The 13,352-nt window shown below is 44.7% G+C and overlaps 1 protein-coding gene across 3 annotated transcripts in view; it reads right to left on the reverse strand.

Moving 5' to 3' along the window:
• Window positions 1-2,673: 2,673 nt before the first annotated feature.
• Window positions 2,674-13,352, reverse strand: part of LOC134969185 (sodium/calcium exchanger 1-like) — a 287,158-nt gene continuing 276,479 nt past the window's right edge. For all 3 annotated transcript variants that reach the window (XM_063944963.1, XM_063944962.1, XM_063944964.1), the window contains one exon: window positions 2,674-5,208. In XM_063944963.1, the coding sequence (XP_063801033.1) occupies window positions 4,832-5,208 (377 nt within the window). In that variant the 3' untranslated portion in view covers window positions 2,674-4,831. The remainder of the gene's footprint in view (window positions 5,209-13,352) is intronic.

Genomic DNA, 13,352 nt, shown 5'->3' on the forward strand with positions numbered 1-13,352 from the left:
GCAGGATCTCTTGCAAAGCGGTGCTGCGCTGTGTATTCAGAGCCGGGCAGCACGCTGTGTGCTGAGCTGGGAGCTCCCTCTGCTCTCCAGCTCTATACAGCCTGTCCAAACAACAGATGTCCGGGCCCGGATTGGCGCTGGCCATGCCCGCCCTGCCCCTGCTGCGTGCTGCCACCACAGCTGCCCGGCTGGCTGACGGGGGCCAGCACCCAGCTGACAGGAGACACCCTCGGCGGAGAGAGTATCTGTACCATCTTCCCTGTGTACTGCAGGCTGCACACAGTGTGGCCTGGACGGTCCGTGTGGTGGGGGCAGGGGGGGGGGGGTGCGGACAGTGTGAGTGTGTTAATTTTTGCACTTCAGTGTGTGTGGGGGAGGGGTGCGGGACAGTGTGAGTGTGTTCATTTTTGCACTCTAGTGTGTGGGTGTGTGTGTGGGGGGGGGGGTGCGGGACAGTGTGAGTGTTAATTTTTGCATTCCAGTGTGTGGGTGTGTGGGGGGGGGGGGGTGCGGGACAGTGTGAGTGTGTTAATTTTTGCACTCCAGTGTGTGTGTGTGTGTGTGTGTGTGGGGGGGGGGGGGGGTGCGGGACAGTGAGTGTGTTAATTTTTGCACTCCAGTGTGTGGGTGGGGGGCGAGAAAAGTGTGAATGTGTGTTAATTATTGCAGTCCAGTGTATGTGGGGGAGGGGAAAGTATGAGTGCGTGTGTAGTCTGAGTGGGTGTGTGGGTGGTTTGGGGGTGGCCAGTCTGTGTGTGTGTGTAAGTAAGGGGGTGGGGCAGTCTGTGTGTGTGGGCGGGATGTACTAATGCTTACCGCCACGGTAAGCATAAATACCATTTTCCGCAGAGACCATTTACCGAAGAGGGATACGTATTAAACCACGGGCACTGAGATGCCCTTCTCACTCACCATCCAGCTGGGTGGCCGGGCAGGTGGAAAGCTAGCAGCAGGGGCAGCCTGCAGGATATCAGCAGCCGAGGGTGCGGGCTGTAAGGCACCAGCGGAGCGGTGCGGAGCCCAAAGCCAGAGATCGGCAGCATGTTGACCGGCAACAAGTGGCTTCTGCTTCCGCGTTGAACATGCTGCCAATCTCCGGCGTTGGGCTACGCAGGGTTCGGGGGATGGGTGTCCTCTGCTGGTGTACTGCAGCTCCGGGGGGTGCGGGCTTCGGAGGCTCTCAGCACTGCTAAATATACAGCTGCCTCAAGTATGTACAGCCCGCACCCTCGGCTGCTGATATCCGGCATGCTGCTGCTGCTGGCTGTCCCCCCGCCCGGCTCGGCCATACAGCTGAACGGTGAGAAGGGCATCTCCGTTCCCGAGGTTTAATACATATGCCTTAGTAAATGGCCTCTGCGGTAAACGATACTAATGCTTACCATTGCAGTAACAGCGGGGAGGACGACGCAGATCGAAATCCTGCAGCTGGAGAGAAGAACCACCTTCAGAGCGCAGCAGACCACACTGAAAAGGGTGCATCCCCGATGCGGTGCTCTGCATCCCGGGTGGCGCCGAAGATGTGGAGTGTCGGAGGTGGCAGAAGCGCCGCAGCTTGGGGTGAGAAACCGCTGCAACCCTTCCGCTGCTAAACTCTGCAATTAGTCAATTAAGGGGGTAGGATCCCCTCACTCTATAATATGAATATTGGCTCATACCACGTGCTATAACGTGAATTTCGGCTCATACCGTGTGCTATAATGTGAATTTCGGCTCATACGTGTGCTATAATGTGAATTTTGGCTCATACCGTGTGCTATAATGTGAAAGGGGCACCAGTACCAGTATAAGGGGTCCTACTACACTGAAGGACACGCCCCTTTTGAGTGACCACGCCCCCTTTTCCGTAGCACACTTTTTCATTCCACCTTCAAAAATTACACTTCGACCACTGCACCTACATCTATACATACACACCCTGACATCTTTATATACAGTGACACTGATGGCGTGCACACATACTTTCCTTTTGTAGTTTTTTTTTTTTTTTTGGGGGGGGGGGGCACCATTATTGATCTTGCCTTGGGCTCCAAAAACCCTAGTTACGCCTCTGCCTATGATACTGAAACTGTGACAATGTTTATAAGACCCAGATTCAAGGGAATTTAATGGCAGATTTTGTGGCAAATGTAAAACACTGCTCTAGAGCTCATGGAAACAGACTACAGATGGTGATTTCTTTGAAGTGCCTCATGTATTTGGTGTTTGCTCGAGTGATTCTACAGAATTTGCTACATGTGCATTGATAGTGGGAGAGAGATTGAGTTGTATCTAAACACAAAACAGCCCTGGATAGGGATAATCCACAGGAGAACAATTTGTTTGAGCTATTGGGGCAGGTATATTGAGCCTGTAAAGCAGTGACACAGCAGTGATAAGTGGAAGGTGATATGATAACGCACCAGCCAATTATTACAGGTTTGAAAAATGACAGGAGCTGATTGGCTGGTGCGTTATCACCTTCCACTTGTCACTTCTTCATCACTTCTCCAGGCTTAATACATCTGCCCCTTAGGGGTACATTTACTAAGCAGTGATAAGAGCGGAGAAGTGAGCCAGTGGAGAAGTTGCCCATGGCAACCAATCAGCACTGAAGTAACATCTATAATTTGCATACTATAAAATGATACAGAGCTGCTGATTGGTTGATGGGGAAATTTCTCCACTGGTTCACTTCTCCGCTCTTATCACTGCTTAGTAAATGTTCCCCTTAGTCTTTTATATACTTGTACTTTTTCAATTTTGGAAATAAACCTTTCAAACTGTTATGTTACACAGTGCACAACATACTGACATGCACCAGGTACAGGAACAAGGCACTCACACAATACTGAAAGGTAATACTGATTACCCCATTGAGGCTTCAGGTAAAGGTGTCTCATTTTAATATAACAGCTTTTAACAGTCCCTAAAGATTTGTTGCTTTAAATGTAAAATCTGAGCTGCCATATTTAAGAAGACATTTAAACAGTTATAAAAATAAAGTTCTATATTACCAAAGTCTGGTAACGGAAAACATACCAAAGAGAAAAGTAGGGATCATCGTCTTTAGTAACTGACCAGCTTCCCTTCAAATCTGTAGTTGACCCTTGAGAGCCATGTGGAACTATAGCTCTTTAATGTGCCAGACCTCTCCTGTTGACACCACCACAATTTCACCAGCAAGTGTTAGCGTTTCGTGAATAGAAACAGGAAATGTACATTCATTTTTAAAGAGCTTAACACACATATGTAGTATGTACACAAACCACGTCAGACAATGCCACAGGCCACACGCTGGTAGCAAGTATGTCCTGTAATGTTACACCTCAACATGTCACCACAAAGATACCACACTCTCCACAATCCTACATACGTCTTTAAGTGTGTATCTTTATTCTACCCTTCACAAGCAACAAACTAAAAATTCAAACACAGTACCCCAGATTAATGACACACGCTACACAGCATCAATAGACGTCACACAAATGTTGTATGTACATTACACTGCTCCAAACACGCACACACATTATTTATAAAGAATATACAGTGAGTTTACGTGCAGGTAACTCACAAGGAAACAATCTTAAAGACACAGTGCCAAAAATAATCCCATGATATCTTTGCCACCTTCTCTCTTTCAATGTGCATTCAGTCAGTGTCTGCTACACCCACTCATTTCTCTAAGTATTATAGGCCTCTATATCCCTCTGTATAATGAGTCCATCCCCTCTTCATATTTCCCATAGTACAAGCATAATTCTCTCTCTCTACCAATGCCCATAACTAGTTTTTGCTTTGAATTGACAATGCAACTTAAAATACAAGAATGTCAAATATAAAAGAGCACCAACTAACATTCACAAATATACTGTATTTCGCTATTTCTAGATTCTAACAACAATCCAGATTTTATTTAGCTGGAAGTTTTCATTAGAGATCTAGATCTAGATCAAGACCTAAATAACTTCCAACAAAAGACCTAAAACCAGAAGTTTTGTAAACATAGGAAAAAAACATCCCCTATACATCAAGTATCATTTGTTACTAATATCTAGCATGAGTTTTGTGAATGTTGATGACAGCGCTTTGATTTGAAGCAACTTGAATTTTAAGTCTAGTAGACCTCTACTGTCTGGCATTGCAAGACACCAAGTCCTATGCCATCTATTATATTGGGGATCTTGTTTGTGGCCCAGAATAAGACTTGCCCTATTATCTATCACCACTTTTCCCCAATGCCATTGCCGTTCCTTACAAAGGAAGACCCCATTTTGGCCAGAGTGGTCAGTGGAAGCCCTGAATATGGTTGTTCTGTTTTGTCAGTTTGTGTCACTTCAGTAGCCTCAGGAAACGTAAAGCCAGGAAGTTCTGATTCCTGTAGAAGGAATATCCCTCATCAACTGCACCTGGCAGCGGAGAAACATTTCTGGCTGAGAGAGTCGGACTCCATCAATGTAGCTGTTATTTATTGCCTAATAGAGTCATAACAATCCCAATATAGAACAGTAAGATTTGTCCAAAAAAAAAAAAACCTCGGATATAACAGTGCTCTCCATAGATATGTAATAATGAAATGCCCAAACGCAGGACAAATACTTTTCATGTTGTCCTTGTTTCTGCAATCCATATAATTGCCCCAGAATGAGAATGAACCTGGGAAGATAACATTGTGGAGAGCAATTATATGTTGTCCAAGGCTACTACCCTTGTCTAATAGTTGTCCCATTTGTGCAATTTGTTGGGTCCCATGGAAAGTTAAAAAGTTGTATATTAACCAATAAAAGTATCTGGGGAAGACAAATTTAATTTATGCCCAGCCAAATTAATTTTCCGTAGGACAACAAAATATTTAAAAGCCAGGGATGTGACAATAAGCTTCCAGTGAGGCCAGTAAGATGTACACCAGCCACAGCCCAAGGAAAAAAAGAGAAGTCAACATTTTCGGAATTCGTGGACCTCCAAGTTCTCCACCAATTGAAGGACGTCTGCGGTAAAGGAGAACACAGAGGCAGACAATAGACAGACCTGTAAAAAGGGTGACAGAAAAAGCCAGGCTTCCCGGGGCCACATGGAAGCTCTGGCCCTTCCCTGCCCAATAAATAGAAGCAATGCTCCACGCCACTCCTAGGCCCAGGAAGACATTGACGGCATTGCTACCTGTCACGTTACCAATGGAGGCATCGGCATGAGGGTCCTGAACGGCTGCCACTTTGCTGGCAAATGTGTCTGAGGGGACAAAAAAAATATACAGTGAAGTAAATACATTGCAATAAAATAATAACCAGTTTATCATGATTTTTATATGCACAGTGGCCCTGATTCAGCACTAGTCGTAAAATAGAGAAGATGCACAGGCACTTTTTGGACATCAGCGCATACGCAGCGCGTGCCCAGCCATTCATATAATGATCGCATCCCGGAAAGATAACAGCGGCGGTCATCAACGAGGCATTAGAGGGGAGTGGTCTGGACAACGCAGGCGTGTATGAACCGTTTTAGGGACTGCCACGTGAGGTCACACGTGGCTGCTGCGGGGTAAGACATGATGCTAGTGGACCTGATACACAGCCATGTAATCCCGGTGGTTGCGCTGCCTGCGTTAAAAATGGGGACCGCAGCATGAGATTTTTTTCAGTAGCAGACGTTTAGCAGAATCTGCTTCTGATAACTGAATGAGGGCCATTGTCAGTAACACATTATGGGAGAGATTTATCATAATTCCAGGGAGAGAATTATCATAATTCCAAAGAGAACGAATCAAGTTGTTACCGTGGGGCTTAGTCCCCGGGTTGATCAGCGTTTAGCACATATAAGTTTATGAATATATACACAGAAAAGGCTAGCATAATAAGGAATCTGGCTACAAAGAAACTTCTTCCTTTTACTGCACTGCATTAAAATGCAAGAATATTTTATAATGTTTCGGGATCAAAGTCCCTTTGGCAAATACAACATTATGTGATGTTCCAATCACAATTGCGAATGGGTCTATTATCTCATTAACACAACTGAAAGTAAGGCACTTCTGTGTAGTTGAAGGTGCCCAGTATTGATGATTGCTTTGCAAATCGTCCATGTACAGTACACTGCTTATTATTATTGAATTAATTAAATAATCACCAGAAATATTTCTAATAATATGGACACAGGGTATCAACTACCAGACACTGGTACGAATAGTATACATACACATGTGTAGACATTTATACCAGTATTACAACATCACTTTAAAAACAATTCATCATTCCACCCTCTTGGGCACAACGACCCTCATTCAGATCCCAATGTATCTGCGGTGCATGCTGCAAAGTACTGATGCATGCGCTGGACCCGTAGTGCACATGTGCATTACAGGTCTGCAACATCATTTGCCGGACGGCATCAGACTGTCAGTTTGTTGGAGGACGGGGCAGGCTCGTTTCTTACAAAGCCGGCATTGCAGGGGAGGGAAGAGGCCATGATCTTGGTCAGAGGATGGAGATTTCCTGTGTAGGACTTGTGGCGACCAGCTTGGCAGACCACATGGGTCACGCAGCCGGCTGATGGTTTTGAAGATAATGCGATACTGCCTCCTAGGACACAGCCCGGATTAGTAATGCTGCAGGAGGCTTGACGTCTTCTGCTGCATTGCCATATTAATGGTATCACTGCCGCTTCTAGGTAAGCAGCAGCAATAGCACCTCCACCCACATCTAAATGAGGGCCATAATCTCATCAATCCAAAATGCCTCTTTTTAACAATAATGTTGTAAAATAACTTCCACTAGGGGGCGACCTAACATCTTATATTACCTGGCAGTGCAACAGAGACATATTATCAGAATCAGCTTTATTGGGCAGGTATACTTGCGTATACCAGGAATTTGCTTCCAGTTTACATTGCAGCAGCTGAGTAACAACATGAGAGGGGGGACGGGACATATAGCATATCATCATACAGCATATCATATAACACACAACATACAGAATTTCGCAGGCACAGAGTAGTGTTACTTTATCAGTTTACTTGTTTGAGCATGCTAGTCTTTGTGCCAACTGGTGGACCGCTTCGGAAAAGAAGCTTATTGAGTCCCTAGTAGACTTGGCTGGGGTGGTCCTGTAGCGCCTGCCCGATGGTAGCAGTTTGAACAGGTCATGTCCTGGATGCAGCTGGTCACCCGCAATTTTCTTGTGTGTCTTCTATTAAAAATAACTGGACTTTTACAAGTGATATCCTTATTCACATAGGCTTTTCATGAAATAAATAACTTTACTTTGACATGTAGCATATACTTTTAAGGGTACTGATTTGCTCATGAAACAAATGCACTTCTAATACTATTCCAATGAGTGCAATTACTACAGGGATGTGTCCGGTATTGTAGAGTGAATAAACATTTATGTACAATGGTCTCACTCACATCAGCTTTACCCCACATATGTCTGCAATTAGGAGCTCTTTTCTATGAGAATAAATGCACTACATTTCGGGTGTGTTTCAGGGATGGATGCAGACGTCGCAGTGGGTGTGACTTTGGTCGCAGGCTCAACTGCATCTTTAGGCTAATGCCACATCTGATTTTGAAACAAGTGACGTGCACTTGGAGCTTATGAAGACAGTGCATGTCCTTCATTGTGCGTATTTAGTCACACCATGGAAACTTGCAATAGCCAGTTTCACTGTCTGACCATGGCCTCCTTTGTGAGCGGCTGTGCGTCAATTCAGCAACACGCCTGTAGTGGCACCGAGGAGGGGAGAGAGAGGGTACGAATTACCGGGCCCAGGTCTGATTGAGGAGCCCAGTGGGGGCCCTGTCCCCCACTTCCTTACCTAATAGCAGCAGCTGCAGCTCTTCTCCTCAGCCCAGCACGTGCTGGTCTGCAGTGTGGCCAGGAAGGCACTTAATGTGCAATTTTTTCTGCATTTTTTTCTAAGAGTGCATGACCACGCCGCCTGTGATTAGACCACACACCCTTAAAAGAACCTGGGCCCAGTCAGGCTCCCCACTGTCCTGCAGGCCCGCATCTGGCCCATAATGTTTTCTTTTAGAATTGGCCAGTACCTGTACTATGTTTATAGATGACCTGTTTGTAATACATTTAGATTTATGCGTTAATTTACTTACAAATGTTATCCTGTAATATTTTGATATTTGAATCTGTATTATTAAAGCTTATTTAGGCGACTCACTGACCTTTTTAAACGTAACTATATTGTTATATGCTCTTTGTACAAATAAATCCACCACCTCTACAAGCCTTCTTATTCTACACTCATTTTTGGAACTTCTCCCGTAATTCCCGATTAACAAAATGTGACATATTTTTCTCAACCATGTTTATTTATGTTTAATCATTGGATTGCAAGCCTTGAAGACAGAAGAGGACCTTCTGGATCTAGATCAGTTTAAAGAGTCTCTGTGGCTGATTCTGAGTTGTATGCCAGTGGAAAAACAGGGGCCGTGCCAAATTCAGCATAATACGCATCTGCTAAAGAAAGAAATCGGCGACTGTGCCGGATCCGACTTACACTGACGGAGATCTCTACTGTGAATAGATTGATATGCTGTGCTTTTGGTGTGCCACAGTGTCCATGAAATGGGCATTGCTTGGTGGTAACTGGGCAGCAACCATGTGATTGCAAGGAACAGTGACATTTTGTGGAAGTGTCGTTTTGGGCGGGCAACTCAACTTCCATGCGTTATCATAGCATTCGGATGGAGATAGGTCATCTGTTCCTGAGGGATCTTTTGCACCTAGCAAGCTCAGAAACTAATGATGACAGCTGCATCTGTAGATGGATAACGGGCGGGTGGGATAGGCTCCACTTAAAGTTGTATGGATTTTCTGCATACAGTACTTCAGCGGATTCCCATATTAGCAGATGTAAGTAGATAGAATGTCACGGGCAGTGTCGGACTGGGGTATGAAGGGCCCACTTGGGGAAAGCAATGATAGGGGCCCATACTTAGGGGTGTGGCCAGTTTACAAAGGTGGTGTGGCAGCCTCCAGAGAGGCTTGAAATGCACAATAGTCTAGTGCAGTGTAATGCAACATATCTACCATGTATAATGCAAGTGCACAGTCTGGAACCTGATCCCTAGAGGAAAGAGTGGGCCCTCAGGCAGTGGGGCCCATCGGTGGTTTCCCCCCAGTCCAAACCTGGTCACGGGGGTATATAAAAGCGGAAAGCAGTTGCATATGCTTCAGAATCAGACCCTCTCAGACTCCCAGAGATGGGAGTGATTGTTTAATTTAATTTAATTTTTTTACCAGTGTCCTTTATTTTCCACTGGTTTTATACGGGTGTGGTTCATTAGATCGACATGAGTTAGGCCGACATACATTGAGTCGACCCGTTCGGTCGACATGATCACTAGGTCAACATTGTCATTAAGTCAACATGGTCATTAGGTCGACATGGAAAAGGGTCGACATGTTTTTTTTAAACTTTTTTTGGTGTCGTTTTCTTCATAAAGTGACCGGGAACCCCAATTAGTGCACCATGTCCCCTTGCATGGCGAGCGAAGGCACGGTGCCTCGCTCCGCTACTGCTGTGCTAGGTACAGGTTACCGTTCCCAATTGTAGTCCGCGTGGAAGTATGAAAAAGGTCAAAAAAATTTAAAAATTGGGAAAAACTCATGTCGACCTAGTACATGTCGACCTAATGACCATGAAGACCAAACGTGGTCGACCCAATGTATGTCGACCTAGCTAATTTCGACCTAATGACCACCATCCTTTTATACAGGTAAACTAGAGGTCCCAGCAGGCATGCTGGTACTTGTAGTTCTACAAAAGCCAGCATACACAAACATTTTAGGCATGATAGGCTTGCTTGTACTTGTAGTTCACACTCTAAAGAAAAACCCACTGGTATCTAATTTTGAATGATTTGTATACCACAAACCTCCTAAATCAGGGGCGTGTGATGAGCTCTAGTGCTTCAGTACAGGGTTGTTTCATAAGGGAGCTGACATATTTTGTTGCAGGCTTGATTCCCCTACGGAATACAGCCCCACCGTGAACAAGCTGGGGCTGGTGGACATTGTGACAGGGGAACCCCATGCTGCAGGCTTCCCTGCTACAGTGGCCCCAGACCACCTTGTCATGGCCAACTGCTTGTAGCGGCATTTTCGGAGAGACCCATGCTGTTTGCATCAGCCCCATTGTGCCCAAGAGGTTTTAGTGATTAATGTAAGATTTTTTTTTTAAATAAAATAAATATTTGTTCATGTGATTACCTATTGTCTTGTATATACAGGAGTTTAAAAGTGATGCTGCAATATCAATATAAATGTCTACAATCTACTTTGTTATAGTACCCTCTGAGAGGTGGAGGCCCAGGTGAAAGGTGTGGTGCTGGGAATGACATCATTACGGAACCACCCCCATAGCAATTCACACCATTATGCCATGATGACACAACTTATCCTGAGGGAGAGAGGGGAGATGTGACAGTGAAAACAAGGCTAAGATGAACATGTCAAAGCTTCTCCGCTCAATACATCATGTGCCATGTGACTGTGGTTTCCATGGTAGTCACATGATACTGCAGAATTTTCAATAATTAATATCAGTCTAAAGAAACAAACCAAGGAAAAATATGATTACTAAGCTGCTTCTTATGGCCTGCCACAGTGATTTATGGTAACTCAAAAATGTCATGGGATGGCTGCTTTATCATAAATCTGTAATCTGGTTATATCCTCTATATACTTTAGAAATGGTGATGCTCCAAGTCTGTCTCAATCACCTGTAGCCTGCAGAAACAGCAAATAAATGTAATTGATCAGTCTGGGTCTGATTATCCTCCACAATACGCCATGTAATGGTAGATTCCTGGTGTGAGTGATCTGACAGGTCCCACGCAATTCCATTAGTGTCAGGTGTCTTTTTTTTGCTGAAAAAATTATGCGAATAGTATGCACAAGCATTTTGCTGATTAAAATTATATGTGGCATGCCTATATTTTGTGAGCGACCGTGACTGTATTTGCATATGAATTGTTATGCTACAGTGTTTTCTAGGAAAACACTATAGCGTAGTATTTTGCATGCAGATATAGCCCTGTTCGCACACAGAATATTGACATGCCGCATATAATTTTAATCAGAAAAAGCTGCTTGTGCATACTATTTTGCATCAACTTGTGAATAAGACACATTTTTTGGAAAAAGTTGCCCGAAAAGACGCTTGACGCTACCAACTTACGCCATGGCATATAGTGACTACAGGGAGTATAACCTGCATGGAGGCAAGATGTAAGTGGACACATCTGTATGTCAGACGGATCTCTGGAGCAAATGACAAGTTTTTGCATACAGCACACGCATAGATACAAATGTATACATTTTTGCATATCTCCGTCTATTCTGAGTCATACAGAATTCAGAATGATCTGTCGTGTAGAGGGAAGTGAGTTTCTTGCACGTAGCATGGGGCTGAAGTGGCAATGCTAAAGATGATGGTTGCGAGGGCTGGTTCAAAATCAATGGGTGGCACAACTTTCCACTTACAGATACATGAACCCCCACATTAGCCATACAGAATCTTACTTTACTCCCCTTACATCTGAGATTAAGGGGTCTATATACTTAGCCTTGGATGGAGATAAAGTGGACTGAGATAAAGTACCAGACAATCAGCTCCTAACTGTCATGTCACAGGCTGAGGGGCAGATGTATTAGGCCTGAAGAAGTGATAAAGTGGAAGGTGATAAAGCACCAGCCAATCATCTCCTTACTGTCAAGTTACAAACTTAGGGGGTCATTCCGACCCGATCGCACGCTGCAGTTTTTCACAGTCATGCGATCGGGTACAGAATGCGCATGCACTGCGACCGCAATGCGCAGGCGCGTTGCTGGCCGGTGACGGGGAACGTCAGACAGTGATTTTTCTAATGAAGATTTCTATCGCACCGGCAACCACAAGGTGACTGACAGCAGGAAGGCGTTCCGGGATGGCAAATGACCTTTTTCTGGGAATGCAGAGAAAAACGCAGGCGTGTCCAGGCGTTTGCAGGGCGGGTGTCTGACATCAATTCCAGGACCTGACAGGCTGAAGTGATCGCAGTGGCTGAGTAAGTTCAGAGCTACTCAGAAGCTGCACAAAATGTTTTTGTACAGCTCCCCTGCACATGCGTTCGCACACTTGCACAGCTAAAATACACTCCCCCATAGGCGGCAACTATCTGATCGCACAGGCTGCAAAAAGTTGCAGCGTGTGATCAACTCGGAATGACCCCCTTATGGCCAGATTTATCAAGACTTGGAGAGATATAAATTGCACGGAGATAAAGTACCAGCCAATCAGCTCCTAACTGTAATTTTTCAAACACAGCCGGTGACATGTATGTTAGGAGCTGATTGGTTGGTACTTTATCACCATGCTATTTATCATTCTCCAAGGATTGATAAATCTGGGCTTGAGTTTGAAAAAATGAGTTTGAAGCTGACTGGCTGGTGCGTTATCACCTTTCACTTTATCACTTCTTCAGGCTTAATACATCGGCCCCTGAGTTTGAAAAATGTCAGTTAGGAGCTAGTTGGCTGGTACTATGGGGTCTATTCATGAAGCAGCAAAAAGATGGGAGAAAAGTACCAGTGGAGAAGTTGCCCAAGGCAACCAAGCAGATTTGTAAGAAGCCTTTATCAAGTACGTTTTACAAAATGTAAGCGAAATGGCGATTCGTTGCCATGGGCAACTTCTCTACTGGTCTGTTTAGCCAATGGTTTCACTGCTTCATGAATAAACCCCTTTATCTACTCCATTTTATCTCCATTCAAGGCTTAGCAAATGAACCCCTTATTGCGGCATTGCCCCGATTTCCCAACAGATATGTCTGGAGATTGGGAGTATTAAAGATGTTTAAAAATCATTTGTGATCAGGAAATTAGGGATTTTTAACATGTTTAATTTCTCTGATCCCCTGACGGATCACTGATCATCGCTGGCTGATGGATCTGGTTGGTGGATCGGTGGTCCACTCCCGGCGGGTTGAGGAATTAGGACATAGCGGGCAGTGATGTATGGGGGCCATAAATTAGGAATTCTAGCTTCCATGGATGCCCGTCAATACAGCTACTTTAAGTGCATCTCTGAGTCTGCTGTATCAGATGATGCAGTCATCTCCACAGTATCACTGCATATATATCGCATCAAACACATGTTTCAGTAATTCTTTTCTACTGGCACCTGAGCAGGGAATAGGACCCTAAAACCTCACCTGTCACATAAAATAATTGAGCTCACAAGAGCCCTAATGAAACCAGGCAGTCTGCAGATGTGTTGCTTAATTATTTGCAAACTAATTTTTATACATTACCTTAACCTCATAGGGGCTAATTCAGACATGATCGCTGGGCAGCGATTTTTGCACTGCTGCGAT

This window comes from Pseudophryne corroboree, chromosome 11, assembly GCF_028390025.1.
Source record: "Pseudophryne corroboree isolate aPseCor3 chromosome 11, aPseCor3.hap2, whole genome shotgun sequence".
NCBI classification, from domain to species: Eukaryota; Metazoa; Chordata; class Amphibia; order Anura; family Myobatrachidae; genus Pseudophryne; species Pseudophryne corroboree.